Raw genomic sequence first — 27,716 nt, 5'->3', positions numbered from 1 at the left:
GAGGACCGCGCACGAGCCCGCCCAAGCCGCCGGACGGAGAGCGCGCGTAGCAACCACTCGGACGGCAACGGGTGTTTAGCAGCCGCACACACGCGTACATACGCGTACACACGACTGCGCGCCGCGCCCACCGAGCGCCGCTCCGCTCCGAGGAGCTCTCTCTCCGAGTTAACTCGGCGCGAGAAGCGCAACAAGTCCGAGTCTGCGAGAGCCGGTGTTGCCTTTGGGACCTCCGCGAGTGCTTCGCCGTTTTTCAACCGTTGCGCGTGCGACGCCGGTGCAGCTGTGCGGCTGCGGGCTCTTGCCGCAGCCGCCTCTTCGTGCGAATGAACCTGGAGACGACGACGTCGTCGTCCTGACGCCGCGGCGCCCCGCTGGTGTAAGCGCGTAGCGACGACGTCGACTGGGACGGACAAGCATGGACGACCAGGAAGCGGGCACGTCCAGGAACAACAACACCGCCGCCGCCGCCACCACGAACGGCACCGGCAACCATACGCCGCACCGTAACAGCGTCCACGCACCGACACCTGCAGGCAGGACGGCCGACGAGACCGTGTGCCCGGAGGATGTGAGTAACTGTCGTAATAAGGACTTCACCGTTTAGTTACGCGCTGGGCCCCCTTCAGCCTGCGGCGAAATGCGCGCTGTAAATTAGAAGGTGTTATCAATTGTACCGTTATTTCTTACAGTATTTTATAAATGGAAGCCAGGACTAAAGTCTCCTCTAAGAAAAAAAGAAAGGTAACTTTAATGGGAACTGGAGATGTTAGCCCAGCGAAATGGCTGACATGTTACAACAGATGATCAGTAAGGGACATGTCATTTAGAACGGCCCCCATGCTAACTACAGGGTTCGCTAACTATACGTGTCGCTAGTAAACGTCGGTTGAAATTACTTCTTTTCGCGGAAACTGTAACGACTGACAGTGAAAAAAGACACGACCTGTCTGGCCACGGACACGCACTTGAGAGGTCACAATTAACCTTCACCGAAGTGAGACCCCATGGTTACGGCCTCCAGGCGTGGCTGCTGCCGAAAGGGATACGCGTTACTGGGACGAGGGAGTTGAAAAGGGGTGCAGTGACGCGAGCGCGAGATCCAGCGGGTACGTTGCGCGTAACGCACACAGTAGCCGCGGCAGCGTATACACGACGTACACCTGTGCGCATGCCGCAGTCCTCTGGGTGCTGGACGCCAGCCAGGGCGACCTTCACGGATGAACGCACGCGCGCGTGAGCGAAAAGAAAGGCGCAGCGTGTACGATCACGGCACACCCCACCGAACTCCGACGGCTGCGATCGCGGGCAGCATTGTTCCCCCTTCACGGATGCTGCGCTTGCTTTCTTGCTTTTTTCCTTCTTTCTTCTTCTCTCTCTCGCTCCTTTAGTTTTTTGTATTTACATATATGCTTCGTTCTTGCTAGATTCCACTGGAACCAACTTCCAAGCCATATCTGGCCCATGAATGGGTTAGGTAAAATTTTACGGCGCAGCAGCAGCAAAGTCTTAATGCTGTGCACGAACACAGCGGTTACGATCAGTTAACCAGAAGATATTTTTTCCCCCATGGCAGACTGGAGAGCTTGTAGGGGCCGATTGAATTGTACTTGCGATTCGTTTAACAACAACAACAACAACAACAACAACAAGTGACAACCTCCCCTTCTTCATTTAAATAATTAGAAAGAAGAAACAGGAAGGAACCCCTTCATGATGTATCCCTATCGGACGCGCGGAAAGTTGCATCTATAAAGCCTTTTCAGGGGCTTTATACCGTGGCTGCCTGCGTTGTTCGAATTGGATGCGCGAGCTTTCTTGGCGCGTTCTGTAGATGCACCGTGCATGAGCGAAGGAGGCTCCTCCACCTCCTTCTCATCTCCGTTAGCTGCAGTGCGCGCATGCTTATCACGACGCCTGTGTAATAAAAGCCCTGAAAGCGCCTGTGTCGGAATAAACAGACCGGCAAGCTGACGGGCACACTCGATGGGCGCTCATCGCGGTGGCGAAACAAGGCTGCTTTTGCAGAATGTATCGACGCGACATTCGCGAAGTACGCCAGTGCCCATGGCACTCCCTTCCGAAATCTACTCTGAGAGAGGGAAGGCATATTACTGTAAAGCAAGTATTTACAGTAAGAACTGGCTGCCACGGATACTATATCTGCATCGGGAAGGGCACCGAGAACGGTATACGGTTCTACTGGATCGAGAGAACTAAAGAGAAAGAAATTTTTAACAAAGGAAAAAAAAAAGGTTGTGGTGAGGGAGGACGAAGCGATGTAAAGTTTTTGTCACTTTGACGAAGCACGTTGTTCGTCAAGCAAGCCAGCGTTCCGAAGTTTGAATGGTGTGGTCTTGGAAAGCGATTATAGTAGAATGCATTTCGACATACAACCACTTTACTGTCACTACTACTACTACTACTACTACTACTACTACTACTGAGATGGCGATGACACTTCCTCCTCCTACTGAGATGGCGATGACACTTCCTCCTACTACTGATACTATATATTATACTGCCATCAGCACCCCCGCCGCCACTTCGGAAGCCAGCAAAAACCTACGACAAGGCGATGTGGAGGCATCGGCGAGCATCAGGGCTTCTATGAATGAGACAGAAATAGGCGGAGCCCTTCAAGTGCCCGAGTAGGGAGCGGAGCGACCGACATAAATGTTGTACAAGGCCATTCGTGGCTTATAACGTCGTCTTTCAGACCGTTAGCATTCAGAGCCTGTATAGTCGAAGGCGCGATCTCACATTTGCGTTGTCTCCCATCTGCGTGGCCTATTCTCCTCTCTTTTCCTGGCCTTGAACAATGGCGGAAAAGTTTCTGCTTGTGCAAAGTGATCGTGTCGCTCTCTCTCTCCCTCCTCCTCGCGCAAATCGAGACGGCGCCGTATGGGAGGCAAATGGTGAGGGCAAAAGCTCCATTGAGTATACAATCCGGTTTCTACTGCCCTAATTTTGGTCTCCTTGGCTAATTATGTTGCATGCTATGAAACACATGTTCTCGGTTTCCTTAGCTTAAAGCAAATATATTGGAAAATAACATCGCGTATGTATGCGTGCGTACGTATACTGAAGTCGCGTGATTGTTCAGCGTGAGAAGGCAGCAGAAAAATAAATAAATAAATAAATACACGCTGCTTTTTGGATGCTCGTGTGGTGTAATAAAAAGCTGCTAATCATGTTTGAGCAGCCAAAACTACTTTTTGCCAGCTATCAGCGCGATATTAAACGAGCACAAATAATGCACGTAACTGAAGACATGCAGTACGGCATGCTGGCGTCGACTGTATTTCCAAGAGGGTGCGATAATAATAATAATAATAATAATAATAATAATAATAATAATAATAATAATAATAATAATAATAATAATAATAATAATAATAATAATAATAATAATAATAATAATAACAACAACAACAACAACAACAACAACAACAACAAAAGCCCTAGTGTACTTGCGCTTCGCGGCGCACGTTAATAAAGCCATAGGTGGTCAAAATTACACCGGAGTCCATCTAGTCTGCGTCCCACGTAGCTCAGGTGTTCCTCTAAGACGTTACGGTCTTTTTGGCTTACTTCCCGCTTACGTGTCTGCCAACGAGCCGTTAATTAACTAATGGCGCGAAGAAGCATGCGAGACGGGTTTATGCTGGAATTAACCACTGATCGCGGGTTATACGGTTAGTTAACGAACTGCGGCGGACTAAGTGAGGAATAAAATGCTTGCGAAACACTTTAAAAGAAAGAAAGAGGAAAGGACGGAAGCGGCCGGTTCACCTAAGTTAAAAGAAGATAGGGGTGGGGGGAGGGGGGAGGGGGGAGGGGAGGTTGCTCGGACGGAAAGCTGACAGCAACAAAGTGACACTTGCGGGCCGCCGCAAGCTGCCCAGGAGGCATGCGTAATTAATCGTGGATGTTGGCAAAGTACGGACGACACACCTTTTGGTTCAGATGGGACGAGAGTTGCCCGTTATACGTTCGTGCAGACGGGCGCCTTGCGCGCTCGCCACTTTTGACGCTCCTCGACGCCATGTGAACAAACATGCTGCCCCGCGACGCTGGTGGCCAAGGTCATTCCGGCGGCTTTCCTTTCTCTTCGCCCCGAACGCGTGGCTAAGCATCCACGCGGACCATTTGGGGAGGAGAGTTGCCGAGCCGAAGTACCGTGCGATACGCAACATAGTAACAGGCCGTTCGTGTATACGACGTTGTAGAATCTGCATATTGGTAGAGGTAGCCTTTCTCGCTTAATATGCGGTGGCGTCTGTGTAAAAACCGCGCCGCGGTAGCTCAATTGGTTAGAGCATCGCGCGCGTGATGTGAAGACGTGGGATCATTTCCCACCTGCGGCAAGTTGTTTTTTTTTTCATCCGCTTTCATTATCATTAATTCATCATTTACTTAATTTAATTAGTAAGTACAAGTAACTTCATCTGTGTTTTCCTTAGTGCCTTTCTTTGTTGGCTTCTCATGATATGATTAATAAAAATCAGGCCCCTCGGTTACCCCCTTTCTTCTCGTTCTTACATATACGAGGGTCTAGAATCCGGCAACATAGATGCCTTCAGGTAGCACGTGTGGGTTTATTGACCAGTTGCCTTGATCACCCAGAAAGATCACGTACTCGTAAAGCCTGAGGCAGAAAGCACGGACGTTCCACATCCACCGCCAAGGTTTGTGAGTGGTGGCGTTGGCCAACGCTCCCAAGGTTAGTTCTATATAGTAGTAATACACAAATACTCAAGAAAGTGGATGGGGAAACCGCGCCGCGGTAGTTCAATAGACGTGCGATCGTTCTCCACCTGTGGCAAGTTGTTTTTTCATCCACTTTCATTGCCATTAATTTATAATTTCTTTAATTCAATTAGTAAGTACAAGTAATTTTCCCTGCGTTTTCCTTGGTGTCTTTGTTGGCTTCTCATGATATGATTAGTGGCAGCCTATTTCATGTACGATGCGGTTGTATCCGTGCAGAAGCAATGAAGTGACAGCTCGTTCTTTTGATTACAAAGACGGCGCCGAATAAAACAACACACGAAGAAGGGGGACACGAGACAGCACGTCGGCGCCGTCTTTGTAATCATGCTTAACCAACTAGCCCACCAACACATGCTCCGTTCTTTTGAGGTGGATATATTAGTTGTCAAGGTGCAGCATGTACACTAACAGCCTGTATTGTGAAAATGGCTGTCCTTAATATGCAGCGTGTTAAGTGTACAATACAGTCATATCCGAGAAGGCGCATGCAGCAGGATACATGTAGCAGGATGTTCTTTTGAGATGCTTGTCGTATCTGTCCGCTCTTCAGACTATTTATAAATTTAGCCCTGTTGCTAAGAGTAGAAACAATACTGCGTTAGATGCTCTAAATTAAGTCTAAGGTGTAGTCGTATGAGAGATGCGTAACCTTGCGAACGCTTTTGAAGCAGGGAGTGGCAAAACGCAACTGCGTCTGTTCGGAAGTGAAGTCGTATATGGACATCTCAGTACGCGCACAAAAATTGCGCCCTCTAAAATATCTGTGAAACGTGGTTAGTGAGTTTTGGGCAACTATATAGGTACCGCGAGCTAACATGTCCCAGAACAGTGCGCACCATAAGCGTCCTGTTTTCAGGCGATTTGTTCTGATAGGAAGACATGATGGTGAGGCTAAAATAAACGCGGTGGTGGTATACCTGCAACAGGCGTCGTAAAATTTGGCGGATGGGTAACTGAAGCAGCTATCGCTGTAATAGAGTTATGAAGAAGAAAAGAAAGAGAGAGAGAAAACGGCTGTGACACACACAGAACAGTACGTATACGCGCACAGTAGGGCACACGCATGTAAACACAACACTGATAAGAATCTTAAACGAAGACGCGTGAACATACTATAACTATGTATGTACCACAGAAACGCGCAAAAGCGGGACAAAAGGAAATGTGGGCCAGGACAGACAATCCTGCAGTATAGGTAGGGGGAGGAAATACGTATACATCATGCCCCTGCTTGTTGTAATGGCATATAATTAACGTCATTAATTGCCATCACTTGCACTTGATGTCTCGCTTAGTGCTCGGCTTCGACAAGCTGAAACCACTCAGCTAAAAAATCTTGTTACATTTAAAGGTTATGACGCATGTGAACGCATTAAAGAAGCTCTAGCTGTCCAAATGAGAACGAGTCAGCAAATATAATCACCGCAAAAAAGGTAGCCTATAGGTTCGGCAACATAAAGTTACGCATCGTGCTTTAATTGAAGCGACACTTCCGTTTTGTCTAATACCGGTGCCACACAGACAGTTTTGAGCGTGCTTTAGTTAGAGCAGTTAAAGCACTTAGAATGCTGAGCTGGGCGTCTTCTTTTGTTTGTTATTATTGTAATTTCTTTTTCAAGCCCGCCTGACTTCGATCCTGCACTTTTCACGCTTCCACTGCGCTTGACGAATTCAAACGCAGATCGACTTCCATTATAATTGAAAATGACGTTCTGACGGGGCATCAGAAAATTGTCAGCACCAGAATTTTAAAGGTATTTTCACTTGCAAGTACACTCCAATTTTACCAGTACCGACCATTAATGTACAGAGCGAGAGACGAGCTCTCTATAGTGAATCCTGGAGAGGCTTGAATGTCGGCACGCGCTGCTATATACTCCAGACGGTGATGGTGAGAAACGAAATGATACGCGCAGTGCGCGTCACAGACGCCGAGGCATACAACGCACACAAAGCACAACACACAACGCAGCGTACAAACTACTTAAAATATATTCCGTGGACCAGTGTCTTTCGGAAAGATTAAAAGTGGCTTTGTTGTTCTCAGCATAGCAGGCGACGACAGAGGCTGCTGCAAGCGAGCGGCAGGGTTCCACCTATGCAACATAAAACGGGCGCCGCCCCACGCCCCAATGCGCCGCTTCGCGTTCCGCACTGGTGTTGTCGCCTCCGCATCCGGCTGTGCGTGCATGACCGATGACGCCAGCGTCGTGGTTCCCGCACGGAGTGTCGTGGGAGTCTACTCCGCTGCGTACACAGAGTGTCGCGAGGGGTGTTCGTATAGGGCGTTTGGTAGCCTAGCTTCGTCAGAGGCGCTGCCCCTGGTGCGAGGTCAGCTGACACTGCAGCTGACTGTATGGTGACCAGTTGCGTAGCCAGAAATTTTTCTTCGGCGGGGGGCACACCGGGCACGGGAAAGGCTACGGCGGGGAGGGAGTGCTGCACAAGTCGCGAGAACAGGGTGAGTTGGAAGGTGCTCACGATCTGTCAGCACAACAACTATAGACACGGATGAAAAAGAAGAGACAATCGCAGGCGCTGTCAATCAACTGAACCTGTAATGCACACACGTGGGCAATATATAGTATACAACGCCGTAGCACCAAAGCAGAAAAAGCAAAAACTAAAACCAACACCTTGTACAGCGGCACTACACTACAGCTGGCCAAGCCACATACTAACACAGAAATTTCGGGGGAAGGGGGGGGGGGGGGATGCCTGATGTGCCCCTCCCCTTTTACCCCAAGCCTACGCCACTGCTGATGACTGTCTTCAGAACACCGTAACAGTGTTTTCACGGCTGTTTCTCCGTTTTAGGATGTTGTTCTACCCTATACAGAAACTAAACTAGCTGTAGTACATTGAAACATACACCATCTTTGAGAACGACGCAGCTAGGCGCGGGATTGCCGCACGAATAATTCGGGTAATAATTAGTTCTAAGTGCTGCGGTCCGTTTGCTGTCCGAAAACGCATTCCATATTCCGACCATTCCGCGGCTTTCGTTGTCAGATTAACTCCCCACAGCTGAATAGGCGACAAGTGCCACCACTTTTACAGTACGCATATTGACAATATTTTGGCACCCTTTTCTCGTAACGGCTTGTTGCCAGGCCGTTTAGAGAACAAGGCTAATGATGGTGCTCCATTGCAAAGAAATTGTCTCTTAGGCTTACCTATAGAGAGCTGACAGATATGAAACAAGGCTGACACTGTCTGCGCTCGGGCACGTAGCTGCCTCGGGCGTTGGAAACGGCCTTCGATTGTGAGAGCCCTCTGAAAAGACAGTGCAGAACCCTGCAGACAATGTGGTGCAGATTAATGGCAGGCAGCTGCCACATTAACGGCACCCGAGTCCCTTCCGTCCGTTCCACCTGGGCACATGCGTAACTCTCCTGTTTTCACGTTTAATGTTTCTCAACGACAGCAGCTTCGACATTCTACTGTCCTCGCCGCGGGCAAGCACTGCGGCCGTCGCGTGCGCCACTTTTCGTCAGCCCACGCGATCGTGTGGGAGTCCCGCCGCGCGAGACCTGTGCGTGTGTGTGTGTTGCTTGAGGGCCGGCGCAGCCTTTTACCCGAGTACGTGTCGAGGCGGTGCTCGAGTGCGTCCACGTTCTGTGCGCGCGTGGGTGCTCGCACACCTTGCACGCAGGGGGCACAGCTCCGCGTTATGTGCGCACACCCTTTCTGGCTGCAGCACACTCACTCTGTGGAGCGACGGCCAGCTATACTCTTCGAGCGCTCTCCATTGAGGAGAGGGACACGGCCAGATGGTGCCGTGGCACGCGCACGCGTGCGATGCTCGGAAAAGTGGGTCGTCGCCGTTGAGCGCGACGCCAAGGTCCTTGTTTTTCTTTCGGCCCTCCGCGAAGAGGAGCCGCGGCGCACGTCGGCCTCACACCGTGCAAGCCATATACAGCAGGGTGGGGACACCCCGTTAGTTACTGCCGTTAACCACTGTGGCAGGGGATGCGTGGGCGAACGGGGACACGTTGAAAAACGTTAAGAAAGAATCTGCGCGGCTCTCTTCGTAAATGTTTGCACAGATGAAGGAAAGTGGCGATAGACAGGGTGCGGTGGCTCTGAACGGACAAGTGTTGGGGATACTGACTACTTCAACGAGCGCGCTTACGACTAAGCCGAGCGTATATTGTACACGAGCCGTATAGATACTGCCCGTTATACGGTAATGAAATTTTGTAGCATGGTACTGTGCGTATGCTCGTTGAGAGCACAGTTAATTTGGGTCACAGTTACTTCTAGAAATTTGTCTTCCAGTAAGAATGTGTGTGTCATTGATTGGATGCGCCTGTCTATAACCATGCTTATTATTTCTTGATGGGTTACTCTAGCATTTTCTAATGACTTCCTTCGTAGGCATCGCATGCGCTGGGCCAATCCAGAGAAATTCTTCTTCCTCTGTTTTCACAGACGGTCATCGCGAAGTGGCCGAATGAACGCCGCTAACTGCAGTACAAGGCTTCATTAGCATTTTTTAAGGAAAACTCGGTGTAGTTAGTGTGCATCAAGTTAAGGCATAGTTATTCAGTGTGCCGACGATGGCGTGCATAGACTATTTTTTACACGAAATTGGTGGGTAATTCGCATACATATCAGTCTACACTGGTGCCGGACTACACGGATTGTGCCAACTCTAGCAACTCTGTAGTAGCGCGGATGCTGCGTGACACCGCCTGACAACTCGAACTGGGCGGCCCCTGCAGGTGACGGCGACCCGCCATTTTTTTTTTTTTTCATTTCGCTCTGCCTCGCCGCTGAAAGCAGCCAGCGGTAGCACAAGCTGAGACAACACAACGGCCCACCGCTGGTGTATAGAAGCGTGCTCTGCTGCACTTTCCTGCGCACCCCCGCCGTTCTGACAAAGCGCATCCCGGAAATTCGTGACGGCGAATGCTCGGTTCGTGTGACGCGCCGGCCGCGAACGCCTGCCTGCGCGGCAACGGCGGGCAAGCTGCGAGCTCCGAGCCCAGCACTGTCGGGTGTAGCCAGGGATTCAGCCCAGGGGCGCTACGCTGGACGCTGCAGAATTTAATTTGGAACTGCAGAAGGCGGGCATACAAGCGTGTGTTATAAATACAATCATTTCAGAAACAAAAAATGAAAGAACATGAAAAAGTATATAAGCGGGATAGTTGATATATAAACTCAACGAACATGATATGGAGTGTTTCAAGTGTCTTCACTTCACACATGTGGCATACAAGGGCAAAATACAACACAGAAAAAAAATGTAAAGAAAAGTCTAACATATTGTCAAATTTCGCCATGATTGCGTTTTGAGCCAATATGAGAAAGGACGTAGCTATACCGTCAGAGACAATAAGAGTGAATTTGACATTGCAAACACTGCAGGGTGACCTTTGTTCGTTAGAAAACTTAATTTATGCATACCAGAGAAACCCGTATATATAGTACACCCGAAGGCGGGTAGACCGGCAAAGGCTTACGGTGAAATAGCGACCACTGTATACACGATTGAGCTCATAAACTCTATAGAGCGCCGCCTTTGGCGTAGGTATACCTCCCGATTCCACTCCTGGGCGGACGACTGCTGCTATATATTTTTAAATGCGAAGCATTTCTTGGCGAACATTTGTCACCTTGACATGTATCTATCAAGCCGCCTGCGTCTTGGTGCTCTCATAGTCGTATCGTTAATTTGGTATGTAGCAAAATGGGCATAGTATGACAAGAGGGTGTGACAAAGACATGAATATCATGACATGCGTGTCGTGTAGGTCATGAAACATCCGCCTACGTCTTAGTGAGCTCATGGTCGTTACTTGGTAACGGTAACTTGGTAGTCTCCCCACACAATGCTTCGCATAACATCGATTTCCACAGGGCGTGGGATCTGCCGGCCTTATAAACACACAAACATATTTAGAGGGAGCGCACCTAGCGTTTACAACCCAACCTTCTCTGAAGGCGCTCCTTACCTGCTGGCTGTTTAGCGCGTTGCACAATGGGAATTTTACCTAGCCGGAAAAGAGAGAGAGAGAGAGAGAGAGAGAGAGAGAGAGAGAGAGAGAGAGAGAGAGAGAGAGAGAGAGAGAGAGAGAGAGATGTGGAACTCGCGTGAGCGCAGGCGACAAGCGTGCACCGAAGCCGGGCGTGCGGTGCACCACTTGCGTATCATGTTACGCGATCACGTGCTTCAGGTAGCATTTCCGGCATCCCCTTGGATTCTCCTCCCCCGCCTCTTTTATTATTAATATTATTATTGCTGGGCTTCGAACTTGTCACGTGTCGCTCCCGCCTATCTTTTTCTTTACTCCATGCTTTCCACTTTGACAGACTTCGGTTTGTTTTCGAAACAATCGGAGATTCGCTTTATACTTCCACAGTGCTTCGTACTTCCATTTGCGCAACCTTACATCGCTTTGCTTCACCTTCAATGTATTACATGTACGCGCCGCATTTGTTGATGCGAATGCCTCGTCACCTGACGCTGCGGCGTTCCCAGGTGCTCAAGATGCGGCGCGCACATAGTACGTTGCATGGCAAAGAATTGGACGCCCTTAAATGATGTGACCTCCAAAAATCAGTAAGACCAGGCAATCGCATTTGCCGATCTCGAAGGCTGCGATTTATAGCATGCGGGGGGGGGGGGGGGGGGGTGGACCCGATCTCGTGATGATGCAATCGGCGAATAGTCAGCCTCGGAAGATATAGGACGGATCCAGGTTCAACACCGGCTGTTTTCCCTTAGTTCATTGTCCGTTCATTTATAGCGACGCTTAGCGGTTGCCGCGTCCGCGTCCTCGGTTATCGCTGTACGTGTAAATGTCTGCTATATTTGGAACGAAGCGTATTTCTGAAATGGGCTTCCCCCCAAGAGGTGTCTTATGGTGGAGAAGCCAACCTCAACGAACGGGCATCGATACGCATTGCGTATACTTATTCAAAACCACGTCTACATTCGCATTTACGACCATGTAATAAATAAAGAAACGTTGACACTGCTCATTCTAGAGGAAACAGCGTTCTTCGTGTGCCCAACCTATCAGGCAGTTTTGTTAGTGGGTGCCGTGCACTTTGAAACATTAATCTAAATAGTTGTCGCTAACAACTGAGAAAGTCACTGTGCTCGTGCGACGCCAGACCTGTATATTCAGGAAATCTTGTGCGTGAAACGTTTCAGCATCGCTTCAGTTCGCGGTCCTTCGTAATTTCCGGCGAATGGTAACGATGGCATTTTTCTCCACTTTTATTAAAAGCGTCTATTCTTGCAGGATTTTCTTGACGCATCTTGTTGTATTTCAAACGTAAAAACAAGCACAGAGGCTGCTGTGTATTCACACTATTTGAAACTAGGCTTTTTACGTGGTCCAAAACTGCTTTGCAGTTGGCCTTGACCATCGCGTTTCCTCGGCTCAAGTAGTCCTTTATTTGTTTCGCCCACGACTCAAACCTATAGGTCCGCGACGTGTGGGCCATCATGCCGTCATTGTCGACGTTATGCCGTCGTCGTCATGTCATCGTCATCGTCGTTCGACCAGCTATTTCTTTTTAACGGCTTCATTGATTCACTAGATGTTTATTGAGCATGATGCCTCAAGGCTTATTCAGGGAAGAGGAATGAGTATCCCAACATTCTCTGCTCTCTGCTCCCTTTTACGAAGAGCTTGTGAACGCGGCTCTGTAGACCTTAGGTTTTCCTTTGATTTATCTTTTTTCAGCACTCGCTTGACGGCCGCAGCTCAGGGATAACCGTTTGTCCTGGAGGAAAACGCCGGCTTCTGACGCGGCGGGCGACGCGGCATGCTGGCGTATAGGTCGTGCGTGCGCGCTTTAACGGCGGCGGCTGCGTCGTCAAGGGCGCGCGGTAATGAGCACGCGCGTTATCCCTTCACGCGAAGCCGCCCTCACTCGATCCCTCACTTCGGTTCGGGCGGCCCCACTCGCAAGACCCGCTCGGCGCCGAAACAGTGACGTCAAGTGGCCACAGTTCGTGCTTTTCTCCTCGCGTATACTGTCCCTGTAGGACGTGTCATCTTAAAAGCTATCCAAAAGGCCAGCAACATGTACACATAGCCTTCTGATTTGCGTGCGAGAAATGCCGGGGAGTTTGGCCTTGACACTCAAAAAGATGGCCGATGTGACGCCAGTTCCTCGACGCACAGGTGATAAGGCCAGCGTAGCGCCTGCTTTCATGGCGAGTCTAATTGCCTCTTCGTGAACTCTTCGTTTGCTTTAGGGGCTGTGTAACTGGTGAAACACCGCGTCTATATATGCGTTGCCTCTTTGCCGTATAACAAAGAGTACGTTAGGGCGACAAGATAAGGTGATACGTGGCCAACTCACAATTGATTTATATTCCGCTAGAGCACGTGGCTTACGCACGGAATTCGAAAGATTTGAAAGACAGCGAAACCCGGCACAGCGACACAGACCAAACTTGAGCAGCTCCCTTATTTCGTCAACGTGCATTCTGAAGACACTGTACGTGTTACCTCTTTTATTGCAGTAACAATCACATGGACACTCCCGACGAATTATCGCTGTCGCCATGATCTTCCGTATACATTTATGTAGAATTATTCTATATTTTTGTCTAAGCCGTACATGCAAGGTCTATATTCTTTACCAAATTATTCCTCAAAATTTTTCAGAATTTGTATGCGTAAGCGAAAGGCCCTAGACATTTTTTTATCCTAATGTTCTGATCATTAGAAAGTGGGAAAAAAATTGTGCACACAATCTGAAAATTATGTGATTTCACTGTCGTAGCTAGAGCAGTGCAGACGCCAGTGCAATGCCAGTACAGACCCTACACGGCGTGTTCAAGCTTTTCAAATGTCAGAAATTTTGGAGCACCGGCGTATATGTCGCATCCGCATATATAGTCGCTCCCGCGCATAGTTAGCGCACCGTCCGGAAAGTTCAAAGCAACGCGAAATCTTCCTATCGCATTCAGTGCTTCGCCCTTCAGGCAAAACTGTCCATTTTCTTTTTGTATTTATGGTGGTTAGAAGTAAGGATAGAGAAGTCTGCTGGGCCGCACAGTAACTGTCTATCCGACGACTGACACGGGGAGCAGTGATGGGGTAAAGGAAGGGGGAGGAGTAACGGGGTATAAAATGCGTACAGAATAGGAGAGAGTACAGAGAGAGTAAAAGGGAGACAGAAAGAGAGAGATGTACGGAGAAAAATAGAGAAAGGGAAACGAAACAAGAGAGAGAGAAAGCAGAAGAGGATAGGAATAACTTCTATAAAGTGCCGGCAATCGACGGTTTAACGCGTCGTGGCGCTGGCCAAGCGTCGACCCGGGGTTATACCCTACTCTGCACTACCCCAGTTGGGCCCGTTTCTAGTGGGTCATGCTTTTCGAACGCACCCCGGGCCTGCTGGACGGCCCATAGTTGTGTGTCCTTGTCTGCAGCAAGAAGAAGAAAACTAAACAGGAGCTATACTTATATTTACAGTTCCAGACATTGCGTGTGGGCTGCTAGAAAAGAGAGAGGGGGAGACGGACGGACTTATTTCGGTATAGTATTCCGCATTATGGAAGCTTTGAGTGTGTCGCAACCGCAACTTCAGTTAAGTTGTGCGTTCCTACGCGTGAGCAGCGTAGCAAGTGTCGCATGACCTGTGTCTGTAGAAAGAGGAAGATCTCTCGTACAACGAGGCGCACCCAAGGGCGTCTCCGAATCAAAGCCAGAGACAGGCGAGGTCGCTCCCCATCAAAACTTCTCCTGTACAAGAGCCGTTTGTCGAACTGACCGGACGACATTCCACGGGTCGTGTCAAAGACCGAGTCGAAATAGGCTCGGACCACCGTCTCCTCACGTGAGCCGAACCTTACAGACGCAACGCCTTCTTATCAGATGCGGTGGGGTCGAATGGAAAGTTGATAAGAAAAAAACAAAAATAAAGAGGGAGAAAGCATATATCGATGTGGGTTCACTGGTCGCGCGCGGAAGAGGCAATAAATTTCGCCCGGACTTTCCGCGATAAACTCTTGTCACGTTACAGCGAGTTCGTATTGGAAATTCAAAACTGTCTGTATTCTAGCGTATAATCCGACGAAAAAGAAATAAAGGGAGAAAAGAAAATAACCTTACCGGAGTTACATTAATGTTGCTCCGTGCTGCTTTTCCGTTAAGGCTGCGATGGCGTCTACGGTGCGCACAATGAAACTGACGTGCTGTAGGCCACAAGTCAGCTGTTACCCAAACAGGTCTCGAATTCAGCAGGGAATGTATGTTAGCTGTTGATAAATTTTTGGGAGAATAAAGCAGCTGCACAAGATAACCAAGAAACAGAACACTAACATAGACAGACACATGCAAAAAATATACTTGCCACAAAGATGATGATCGAACAACAGGAAAAAAAAACAATAAAACGCAGAGGTGAACAGACGTTTCATTTTGTGTGTGTGTGTGGGGGGGGGGGAAGGCGAATTAAAAGCACGTTATGAACTAAAGCCAAAATTATGTGTTCTTCATTGTAGACTGAAAGGAACGCAACGCGAGGTGATCTAATGGCTAGATAATGTATTTCAAATGAGCGTAAAGAGAACGCTGTTTGCTTTCCACAACACCCCGGTCACGCAAGACGCCTCTGCAACGACCATCTCAGGAGGAAAGCATGCTTTGGATTGCGCAGTTCGCCTTTCCTTGCCGTGTTTTTTCTCGTTCTTTCTTTCTTTCTTTCTTTCTTTCTTTCTTTCTTTCTTTCTTTCTTTCTTTCTTTCTTTCTTTCTTTTTAGAAATGCATCACGGCTGGTTGCACTGCACAACCACATTCTGAAACATTCTTTCGCAACGTACCTGCCTTAGATCTAGTGTCTCCTCCGATGTAGCGCGCGATGCCTCCACATCGAGGAATATGCAATGAGAGTTACCGTGTTGCCACTGCAACAGTGCGTCTGTTGGACAAATCGGTAGTATATAGCACTACACAACGAAGCACGCTTCAGTTTCACTCGCAGACCGCGCCGCATAAATAGCCAGCGTGAGCCAGTATCTCCTAAGCGCCTCCGAAACGTTCTGGGCGCAACAAAGCCACAGCGCCATTCATGTTTACTATATGGCACCTGGCCAGCGCAGCTCTCATAACTCATCACATAGCGTTCCTTCGAGAGTTGGCAGACGAGGCACGCATCGAGTCGAAGAGCGCGGCTGCCCGTACAAGACCGGCTGCGAAGCCACGAAAGAACAGGTAACGAACGAATAATAGGCAGAACGAGCCCCGGGGCCTGATTGATGCGAGACAGAGGAGGTGGTCGCCTTCGGTGTTTTGCCTCCGTGCGCCTCGCCGCGAGATGAGCCGGATTGATCGGAGAGGAAGACTCGAGGCACAACTTGCGGTGCAGCCTCCATCGCCCGCGGCGGTTCTGTAGGAGGGAAGGAATTTTAGCAATCGGTGACCGCCGGCCGCAGGTATATGCTGCAGGAGAGTATCGGATAATACGGAGGGAAAGGGGGGGGGGGGTGACTCGCGCTTGACGGAAGTGCCGCAAATTACCCGTCTCCCGTGCCGCCGCGGCAAGCCCGCCACGCTGCAGGCAGAACGACGGCCATTTGCTTGCTTCCTCGGGCGCGCGCGCGAGCTCCACTCAGGCCACGCTAAATTAGCCAGGAAAAAGAACGATTGCGCGCGCGCCGAAAGAAAAGACGAGAGAGAGAGAGAGATGTGGGGGAGGCTGACGGCAAGAGGGAAGCTTCGCTATTGTGCCTATCAATCCGGTTTGCCCGGAGGAGACCGCATGTACGCGTGCGATCTCTTCAGCGGCGCTCCCGGGGAGCGCGGCTGCTGCCCCTCCGCCCTCCCGCCCCATTACCAAGGGCGCCCGATGGTCCGAAACGACTGCCGCAGCGTTTCGACCCTGTCATAAGACGGCGACGCAGCGCAGATATATACGCGCACTGCCGGATGATGTACTGCACCCGCCGGCGCGCGGTGGCGGGCAGGGATTGCGCCCCCGACCATACTAGCTTGCGCTGTGTTGCCTCTTGCTGCAATCGACACAATGTCTCGGGGCGCGCAATGGCACTCACACAGAGAAGCATGTAGGAAAAATGCCAGCATTCCGCTGATGTTTCGGCCGGGGAACGGACTTCACTCCGACCACATCAACCGATTAATCAGAAGATATAGTTAGTCCAAAAATTGGAGAGTTAGAATGGCCCCGCACAAGGAACTACTGGTAATAAAATCACCTCCAGCGCTTGTCGAATGGGTGCCGCAGTCACAAAGTTGACCTGCCGAGGAGAGCAGGGGGAAGGGGGGTACCTCCTTAAAGAAAGAGGAGGGGCTATATAAATCTATATACACATAAGGAGCAGCACTAAATCAGTTTCTACACAAAGTATTATTTTCTATTTCATTCGGCGGGTAAAACGGCGAATATTACAGGAGAAAATAACGTCCGAACTTCCATTTTCTAAAGTTCGCGCAGAAACTTCAGCGCCCGAACGCATTGCACCGCCACACGCAAAGAAAAAAAGAAAAGAAAAAAAGGAAGACGAGTATCTGTTGTAAACCCTGTCACCCTGCGAAGGCGTCTCAGAGGTTGGGGGACCCGTATATAAACGCGAGGCGACCTTGAAAAGAAGGGACCATTCCCGGTTTCCGCTTCGAGCTGCTTTGTTTCAAGAGACCTTGCGTAGGGACGGAAGAACTCGTTGCGCAAGTTCTGTCGCGGAAGAGACCAATCCGAACCCGAGAGAACAGCCACCCGCGCAGTGTCTTTCCATCTATTTCTCTGTATATAGCTGCGATAGCAGTTACAGGGGTACTATAAGGATAAACACAATAAACAACCAGTTCAGACTGATGTGTTCTTTAAAAGCTCTCTCTCTCTCTTTCTATAAATATATATTCGTTAAGATGTTAAATTAAGTTAAACTTTCAGGTGTTACGTGCCAAACATCCACGATCTGATTATGAGGCACGCCGTATATAGTTAGGGGCGCCGGATTACAACTTCGGCCACTCGGGGCTCTTAAATAACCCGTTTTTAGTTTTTTACAACTTTTTCAGGTTATCAGTGCTCTTCTCCCGGTAAGCGCGGCTTTTTCGGTAGTCTAGAAGGCTAATTTACTAATACAGCACAATTTATGTTTCTGCTTAGCGTCCCTTTAACTTCAACGACTCTTTGCACGGAGGATCTGTCGAGTGTCCGCCCACAAAATTACCGGTACAAAGAAGAAAAAAATCTATACTGACCGACATCAGCGAGCATTAGACCCACATCGCGGAAGTCCAGGTCGGACGCTCTGACCATTATACGGCTAGATATTTCCTCGGTATGTTCGGTACCGTGGCCGCTCCGAGACTATATACAGGCGGTGCGTTTGTGAAAACGTCACCGTCAGTCTTCGGTGTTTACTGTAAAGAGTCTTGTTGGGATCACGTGTCTCAAATAGTGCCCGCACAACTGCAGAGACCGTGTGGGAATACGGGGAGTGGTGCCTGCGTTTGCGGTATGCGGTGTGTCACACCGCATACCGTCACACCATGCGGAGTCACTGATAATAATATAATAATATTTGGAGTTTTACGTGCCAAAACCACTTTCTGATTATGAGGCACGCCGTAGTGGAGGACTCCGGAAATTTCGACCACCTGGGGTTCTTTAACGTGCACCTAAATCTAAGCACACGGGTGTTTTCGCACTTCGCCCCCATCGAAATGCGGCCGCCGTGGCCGGGATTCGATCCCGCGACCTCGTGCTGAGCAGCCCAACACCATAGCCACTGAGCAACCACGGCGGGTCATGCGGAGTCACTATACAACGGAGTTGTACGCTGGGCTGTGGAGAGAGTCCGCAATTCGTCGACCGTGCGTGCTCAGGCATGAAGTAATTAGGTGCGTCTGCTGAGCTCGGGGGTTACGTCGCGGTCACAAGAACGTATTAATAACAAATATGCCACAGCGTTTAAAAGCAACACACAGGTATCGCACGGCAGGGACGCCCAGGTTAAGAACAACGCCTCCCACATCCCTCCCCGTGCCTCGAAAAAGATGAGCACGCCCTGTCTCTGGGGTGTGCCGCCGGCCGAAAATCGCGGGGGAGGGCGGCTCGCTTGGCCAGTCCGTATACCGTACTGAATCGTACTTAAGCATACGGCAGTTCTAATCAGTACTCCTCTAGCCACACCCTATATTCTTTAAGTTCTTGAACCTCTCCGCTTTTCTTAAATATTGTTATCCCCTTTTTTTTTTTCTTCTTGTGGACATCAGATATTCAGGGGGAAAAAATATGTGGCTGATAATAGCGGTAAGCGACCAGCGAATTTACACAGGATCACGTGCGTATTGATAAATTGTTAAAAAAGATAAGACAAAAGGACTGAATCTCGACGCATGCGATAATTTCTCGGTGCAATTGAAAATAAGTTTTCGTCTCCTCATTCACACGTTACTTCAAGTGTACCACAAGCCAGCGTTCTTGGGCCGTTACTTTTTCTAATGCACATGAATAATTTACCGAATAACATTTCCTCACACGTGCACATTTTGGCGAACTACTGCATTCTTTATCGTTCCATTAAGTGTGCCGATGAGCATACAATCCTCCAAAAAGATCTAGAAGTTATTTCTCTTGGGAGGAATACTTGGCTAATGAAGCTTAACGTTTCGAAATGTAAAATTACCTCTTTTAGCCGCAAGCATACTAATTCTGTGTTTCTTTGCCACATAAATAACATCACTATTTTGCATGATGCTCAATATAAATATCTTGGTGTTAACCTAACTTCGACTCTTTCGTGGTCAACGCACATTTCATACATTTGCGCCAATGCTTCGAGATCACTAGGGTACATAAGACGCAAGTTACATAATTCCACTAAAGACATTGGTAAACTAGCTTATCTAACATTTGTTCGACCTCAACTTGAATACGCCGCATCCGTCTGGTCTCCCCATTAGATATACTTGATCGAAAAAGTCGAATCTATTCAGAATAGGGCTGCGCGTTTTATTTCACGTTGTTATGGCTATAACAAAAGCACAACACAAATTAAACTCTACCTCTCACTACAGTCCTTGCATGATCGTCGTGATATAGCCTTTCTATCATTATTTCATAAATACGTCCATAATACAGCGCCATCAGTTCTGCCTCTTGAAACTCCTCATTACAGGTCACAACGGTTGTATAATCGGTTCAATTTCATGCGCATCTATGGAAATACTAATTCATTTAACTACCCCGCTGTTCCAAAAGCCATTCGCCTTTGGAACGACTAACGCCATCGCTTATTAGAGTGACCAAGAAAATATCCGGATTCTTCTAACAACACATTTTTCAAACTTTACGTAGCCTAACGTGTTATTTCTCTTGCATTTCCCGTTATTAATGTGCAACTATCTGTGAAAGACTGTTTTGTTATAGCCTAATTATGTCCGGATCGCTCTGTAATGCTATTGGTTACTGTGTGAAAGTTATTTGTTCAATGACCTGTCGCGTTCAAAAGCATTCGGTTTGTCCATTGTACAATTGTGACACCACATATTACTGTATGTTAGCGCATTTCTTGCACTGTATTCTTTGTATGTGTATTCACATATATTCTAATTCTAACATAATTCTAATTATTGTATGTTATAATCTTTGAGTGTACTCTCCCCCCTTACACAGTGCCACTAGGGGCCTGTAAGGTATCTTTAAATAAATAAATAAATAAATAAATAAATAAATAAATAAATAAATAAATAAATAAGGCCTCTCTCCTGTTCCACAGTGCTCCCACCGTGGAACAGGAGACGAGATAAACAGGAGAACAGGAGATAACTCGTATTAAGAGAGAGAGAGAGAGAGAGAGAAAGAGAGAGAGACGTTACTTAATGCGCGATTTGCTTATGACAAGCCTCCCTAGTACAGGGGCCCACGACTCCGAAATGAACGGACGCTTAAATTCAGGTTAATACGGTGTTCCTCGTCGGCATGGCTGCCCCCGGGGCGCCCCCAATTTTGTGTGGCGGGCGGCGATGGTCGTCGTGAGCAGGCAACGCCCCAGAACTGACCCCCCCCCCCCCCCGCAACCCCACTGCGCCACCCTCCCCCTTACCAGGGGCTACACTGCGCCCACACTCTACGAAGACCCCCGCGTGCTCAAGCAATGCGAGGGTCGAGAATGCGCATGCCTTCAGTCGCACAAGATTGTAACATTGCCGCCAGGAAAAGCAGCGGCATTTCGGTTAAAGTTGCGTCGTGCACTAGTTATTTGCGCCAGGTTTTGTTTGTACCCTGGCTCTTCAACTGTGTTTCTGGAACATTATTGCATTAAGGAAGGGCAAGCACAGCTATCACCGCAAAGCCACTTGATGCCCTGGCATTTAAGGTGCAGTAAAGAGAAATGAATTACACTTCTGGAATAGAAAACCTAAACGCACACATAAAAGGCAAAAAAATAAAAGAAGGGCGAGAGAGAAGCAAATCAGTATTACAATGAGTGGAATTTTCGGTAAGACAGAAAGAAGGCAAAAACTAAAGACACCGCCGCTTTGATGTTCCTGCATCAGCGCCCATGACGTCACTAGTTCTTGCAGCGCTTAACTAATTATTCAAAAGGGTTACACTGTACATTCAAAGCAACAACAGACATCGCTCCGTAGCTACTTTAGATAATTTCTGAACAGACGAAAGTAGCACGAAATCCGTGACGTCACCACGGCGCTGCTGTTCCGGCGCGAAATTCAAGAAAACAGAGGCTTGGCCTTCGTTTGCTGCGCTAATAATCACTCCTTTTCGGTTTAATCTGACCCAGTGTCACTCCTTGACGTCCCTCGCACGCGCCTCCGCCCTTTCCCCGCCCGTTTTCGCTGCGACTGCTGCGATGCCAAGATGCCAACAGGGCTCGGCAGCATTCTGCAGTACAATATGCGACACACGCATGCATGTTACATTGTCATTATATGCGAGTTCTTGTCAAACGATGCGAGCTCGCGCTTCGCATGAGCGCAGTTTCTTTCTCGACTCCAGACAGGGCTGGGTGGTCGCCAAAGGCGAGACGGCGACGAGCTGAAAGGCGCGCGGCCACGCGGACAACACGGCGGACGTCCGGCCAGCGCGAGAGAATAACGGGAGAGGAAACGGCGAAGAATTGGGGTGTCACGGCATAGCGCACGGGGCTGGTTGCAGACTTTTAAAAGGACGAGACAAGCGTGTCATCCAGTGAGCACCTTTACCTCCCCACCCCCCTTCTTTTTTTCTTTCTTCCGACACATCCTCCGGACAGAATCCACGGTGCGCGTCTAGAAAGCCCGCGGAGTTCTCGTAAAATTACTTTCCAACGAGAGCGGAAGCGATGAAAACAGTAAACGCCAAAACGCGTCATCTTCCGCTCTATTCGAGGAAAGGGCAAGGTACTACTGCTGTACCTTAGCAGTGATGTGGTCAAAGCAAGGGACGCTGGCCTGTTGAATAGAGAGGCACTTGTTGCCCTTATGAGAGAAAGGGAGGGTAGGATAGCTGCTGAATATAGAGGCGCTTGCCTTTATGAGAGAAGGGGAGGGCAGGATAGTGAGGAGACATGGTTGGCCGGGTACTTCGACCAACCTCGCGCCAAACGAGTGTGAAGCAGGACGCGTTTTCAGATATACGCCAGTGGTGTGATGGTGCATGGTGAAACCTTATTTATCGAAATAAAGATTATTGAGCCACCTTAAGCGGAAAAATAAAAGAAAGAAAGAAACAGCTGCGCAGTTGCGAAGATGGACCTTTCTTAATCAATGTTCATTGGCTGATTCGTGGAGTTTAACGTTCAACAGCGAACACATGGATTGCGAGACTTCGTGTAGTGGTGGACACCCGATTATATGGGACTACTCTTCAACACGCGCCCCGAGTTCGGTACACGGGCGCTTTTTTTTTTCATTTCTTTCTCGCGACTTCCTCCTTAATCAGGCGTCAACTGAGCACCCTCGCTCTTTCTCCCTGCTTGCAGGGCGGCCTCGCCGACAAGCAGCAGCGGCTGGAGCGCGAAGGGGACGACCACGAGGACGAGGCCGTGTCGGCGCCCACGTGCCGCGGCTGCAGCTTTCCCTACCTGCTGGTGCAGGCGCTCATCCACCTGGGCATCTACATCCACAAACTGACGCAGGACGCCTACTCGGTGTCCACCTACTACCAGGAGCAGCAGGTCTACTACTGCGTCATCTCGGTGCTCTGCCTGTTCGTGCCGTCGCTCGTCTACTCGGCGTACCTGGTGGCCGACAGCATACTGGACCGCTCCACGCCCGCCTCGGACATCTGCACGAAGCTCGTCAATGGGCTGCTGCTTGTCCCGTGGCAGATCAAAGGGTACGCGGTTTCACGTAACATCGGGTCTTCGGTGGCGCGTCCTGTGCCAACCGAAAATTGACGTCGCGTCTGATAGTCTGGCACACAACAATTAGCACACAGTTGAAGGTACATTAAGCCACCCACCGTGTTCAGTCAAAAGTTATGTCAACTGGCGATTCTCAAATGAACCCTGAAAAGCTTCAGTATACTTCACATAACGCACGCGCATTTAATTGGCACGGCGATTCGGCTGCGTCGGCAAATAACGTGAACTGCAATTTGCAGACGATGACGAGGAAGACAGAGAGAGAGAGAGAGAAAGTAAATGCTGGGAGGTCAACTAGATGCGCGTCCGGTTTGCTACCCTACACAGGGCAACGTGGTAAATAGGGGAGGAAGTACGGAGAGGGAAAGAATCAATAGCGGCGCGAAAACATGGGGCTGCCCATCAAGCCTGCAATAGGTCACTGAGGCCAGTCGATGCCATAAACAGAAGTAACGCCCATGAATTGCTTCATAAGCCGGCAACGCACGGATGCAAGAATCTTGATCTTGGAAACAGATTAAACAACATTCAACAGACCGAACAATGCGGTCTGCGAACACATGCGCCAATATGCTCCAACAGAGATGGCGCCGTTGACGAGTTGTTGACCCAACTGCCGACGCCACGGAATGCATGACGTCATCATCAGCCTGATTAAGCTTACTGGTGGACGCCAAGTTACTTTCCCATGCGCTACTCCAGCGCACCTTATATACCAGCAAAATTCTTAATCTCACCACTACAGCTGATCACCTGCCCCCTTTGCAAACGCGTCTCCCTTCCCACTGCGACATTCAGTAACCCAGAGAGCTAAGAGTTTAATGTATATAGGTAGCCAGCTACTCAAAGCAGTAAATTACGTGCATCTATCGAAGTAAAGTATATATGTAGTCACAGGGTCCAGAACCGTCACATCGAAATTAGCAGAAGTGCGCATGTATTAAATGGCATCTTTCCAATATGCTCGAAACGTATGTACTGCACTGGTGCGAAACGACGGACCTGAACGTAGAATACTACACAACGAGCGATGGGCAAATGATGAATAGCGAGAATTAAGACACTGCGGATTAGGCATCAACCGCTACATGACAATCGAGTAGATATTAAAAGGGAGAAACGAAATCGTGCAGCTCATGTGATGGGAGACATAAACCGCGATGGTCTGTCAATGCATGGGTACAACCTCTAGGGGGACAAATCGAAATTTTTCTGTACTGATCGCCTGGAGGGTTACCTTCCGGCCTACTTCGGTGTGCAGCGCAACGCGATGTTGACGAATGGACGTGCACCATTAAGCAGCTCAAAGAGAGGCACAGCGTTGCAGCAGCACCCCCAAAAAGATGGTGGAGCGTTTACCTGGCCCCATTTACCCCTCGCAGGCACGTCGAGGTGCTCCACTTCGCAGCGCAGCGGGTGTGCAGCTGCATATCGCCCACCAAAGGCGAGATGGTGCGGCTGCGCACCCTGAAGCGAGAGACCTTCGTGCTCGAGTTCTTCGAGGACTTCTACGCGGGATTCATACAGATCCTGCTGCAGCTGTATCTCATCGTGCTCTTCCTCAACTCGGATCACACGTCACAAGCACGTGAGTGGGATTCCCACGTGATATGTGGTGCACAGTAGAAGAGGAGACATACGGGGGAGCTTACCAGAAGAGCACTGTTAACTGGCCTGCTCGAACACCTCCGATTGCACGAGGCTGTTCTTTCGCGTATGAAGGATTTACGACGTGTTGACCGGCATATGCGTGCTTAGTGCTCTTGAGCCATTTCAGAATCGCGGGCGAGATAAGAAAGATTTTCCCCCCAAGGAAGGCTGTCAGGTGTAAAATGAATTAACGCTACACTACGCGCATTTGCAATTTAGATTGAAGTACCTATATATATATGTGCACGTAGCAAAAATTATTTAAAAATGCTGCTCTATTAGTGTGCATTGACGTGTTCCCTGGCACGGAAAGTGCATTAGAGGCACCATATGCTCTGTCAAGATGTACCTGCGTGTGCTTCGAAGCGCATACAGGAACGGTATGCTGATCCTGCTGCATCTAATAAGGTTTTAACATATATATCGCAGTCTAGCATTTTGACCATCTCTAAACTTTTCTTTAATTAAAACCTCTATCTCTACATTGCAGTAACGATCCCGGTTCTATAAATGTTCTATCAATCTCGACGGCTGACCAGTTAATGCGTCCACCCGTTTTGAAGCCCAGCGCTTCTGGAAGGTGTACGTGCCTTACGGGTCTCGCAGGGTGAAAACATTGGCATTCCATTACGATGCGCTGAGTCTGTATGGTACTGGTGTGCCACACAGTGGTATATTCTAGAAAAAAAATAACGTGATTCCACACTATATTGCACGACTTGGAATCATGTTAGTTTACTTATGGCGCACTCAATGATATTGGGGGTAAATTATATGCAAACAGACTGCAGCGCGCAACATGACCCAACTTCTCAGAGGCCTGCCTGACGCATGAAGTAGAAAACTGTCGTGGAATTCTCCACTCGGGCGCGGACATAAATAACGATTATGCAGCGCTTATCCCAACGTTCCACCGAGTCCGCCCCAGAGCAGCAAGGTCACTTCTCTGCAGGACGCAAGGGATCGCAGGTTGAGCACAAATATTCCTACCTCGCTAATACCAGAGACGAGCAATGACAAAAGTCGAGCAGAGGTAGACGAGTCTGCGACATTTCAATATTCTATGCACCCCCCCCCCCCCCTCGGCTTTGGGTGGGTGTGCGCCACAATCATTCAGGACAACGACGATGCATCCACACACTGTGATCGTGATTAGCATTAGCAGACCGAACACCCTTGTTCAACAGACGTTCACAATAATCGCGCAAAGTCAATTTCACTCGCTTTTGTTTTCGTTCTCTACAAGTTACGTCCCTACAAAGAAGCTTGCTTCAGTAAAGCGACACTATAAATGGCTTCGGAGTTTGGACGATTCTCGGGTGTCCCGACGAGCTCCATTCGGCCGACCGGCTTCCGCACCTTTGTCCTCACTAGGGTGGGCCAACCGTCCCGAATTTAGCGGGACAGTCCAGACTATTGAGTAAATGTTCCATGTCCCGACTTGACCCAGTAGGGACGGCCAAACGTCCCACCTTCTGCATTTTTTTTTTGCGACTGAATAACAATAAATATATCTGATTTCCTTTTTTAATGCCAGACAGCTCATTCGCCCATTTCTGTGCGTCCTGTTGCATAGTAATTAAACATCAAGGCGGTTTCATTTTTGTCGCATGAATATAGTTCTGTTGCAGACCCTAACTGTTCGCAGTACCTATATCTGTATTAGTAGCTGTGTTAAAGGCAACCTAACTACCTCTTCCTTGTAAATCACGACTAAAAATAATATGAGTAAAAAAATATTTGTTGCACTTTCACACTGGCACCTACCAACTCGCACTGACAAGGGCGGTCGTCGCCAGCCGGTACCCTCGTCTTCCTAACATAACTTGCTAGTCTATGCAATGCATCTTCAGCGAGCGACAGGCTCCCTCACACTCAGTGCGATGCAACGAACAACCGTTTTCGTCTTCGCAGTGATCGGCCAGCTGGTGGGCTCCGCGCTCAGCCTGTGGTCCCTCATCAAGGCCGTACAGCGCAAGGACGACGGCCTGCTCACGGGCACGCTCTCCTTCCTGGGATGGATGTCCGTCACGGCCGCCCGGGGTCTCGCGTTGTCTCTGCTCACCGCCGTCATCCACGGATGGGTCGTGGTCGCCTGCCTCGCGCACGCCGCCGCCATGACCGCCTGGATATCCAGCTTCGTGCGGGACACCCACCGGCGCCAGGACAGCGTGCGGCGGGACTCCAGCGGCGGCGCCGTCAGCGACTCCTCCTCGCAGGCTCCTCTGCGCAGCCCCTGCGTCACCACCATCATCGTCTTCGCGCTCTTCGGGCTGCCCTCGCTCGTCTTCTGGCCCATCATGTTCGAGTTCAAGCTCAAGCGCAGGGTCTTCCTCTTCACGTTCGTCTTCATCGTCGAGAACCTGCTGTGCTTCGGCGCTTGGCAGCTGTGGGGCAGCCACACGACGCCGCACAACTACCGGATCGTCGTGTCGGCCCTGCTGCTGGGCCTCACGGCGTCCGGGGTGTTCTTCATCGCTCTGTACGTCTGCTGCAAGCCCGAGAAGACGGACCTCGTGGTGCTGCAGCACATACGCGAGGACAACGCCAACAAGTACGGCATCTACTTCGACTTCTGCAAGGCCATCCGCATCCTGCCGGACACGAGCGACATCGCGCGCGACATGGAGAAGATACGCATGCTCAAGTTGGTCAAGTGACGGACTAGTCCATGAGCGAGACGACGGCGATGCATTTCGAAAGACTGCGCACAAGAAGATTTACGCCCTCTAAAGTGCGCGTTGAAAGCGCCCAACACAGCAAACAGACTGCAAGTGTGTGCGAGTGTGTGTGTGAGAGACGTGCGCCTGTTTTAAGGCACTGCATACGTGGTGGAAATAAGTGTTCAAAATGAACTGCTCTTTCTGCATTAGAGTGATACATAAATAAAACTGTCGCGCTTTGCTTGTACATCCGATACCAGTGACATGGCCGATCAAATTATCTGTAAAATGATTCATAAATATGTTTAGGTGC

At 49.4% G+C, this 27,716-nt stretch overlaps 1 protein-coding gene across 1 annotated transcript; it reads left to right on the top strand.

The window, feature by feature from the left end:
• On the top strand, positions 1-27,657 carry LOC135895777 (uncharacterized). Its single transcript, XM_065423939.1, has 4 exons — positions 1-571; positions 22,707-23,062; positions 24,473-24,678; positions 26,655-27,657. Exons 1-4 carry the CDS (start codon positions 419-421, stop codon positions 27,398-27,400), a joined length of 1,461 nt encoding a protein of 486 aa, XP_065280011.1. The 5' UTR covers positions 1-418; the 3' UTR covers positions 27,401-27,657.
• Positions 27,658-27,716: the final 59 nt, after the last annotated feature.

The sequence above is a fragment of the Dermacentor albipictus genome, chromosome 4 (genome assembly GCF_038994185.2).
Source record: "Dermacentor albipictus isolate Rhodes 1998 colony chromosome 4, USDA_Dalb.pri_finalv2, whole genome shotgun sequence".
Classification (NCBI taxonomy): domain Eukaryota; kingdom Metazoa; phylum Arthropoda; class Arachnida; order Ixodida; family Ixodidae; genus Dermacentor; species Dermacentor albipictus.
The sequence above is the reverse complement of the archived record's forward strand: the minus strand, read 5'-3'. Positions and strand labels throughout refer to the sequence as shown.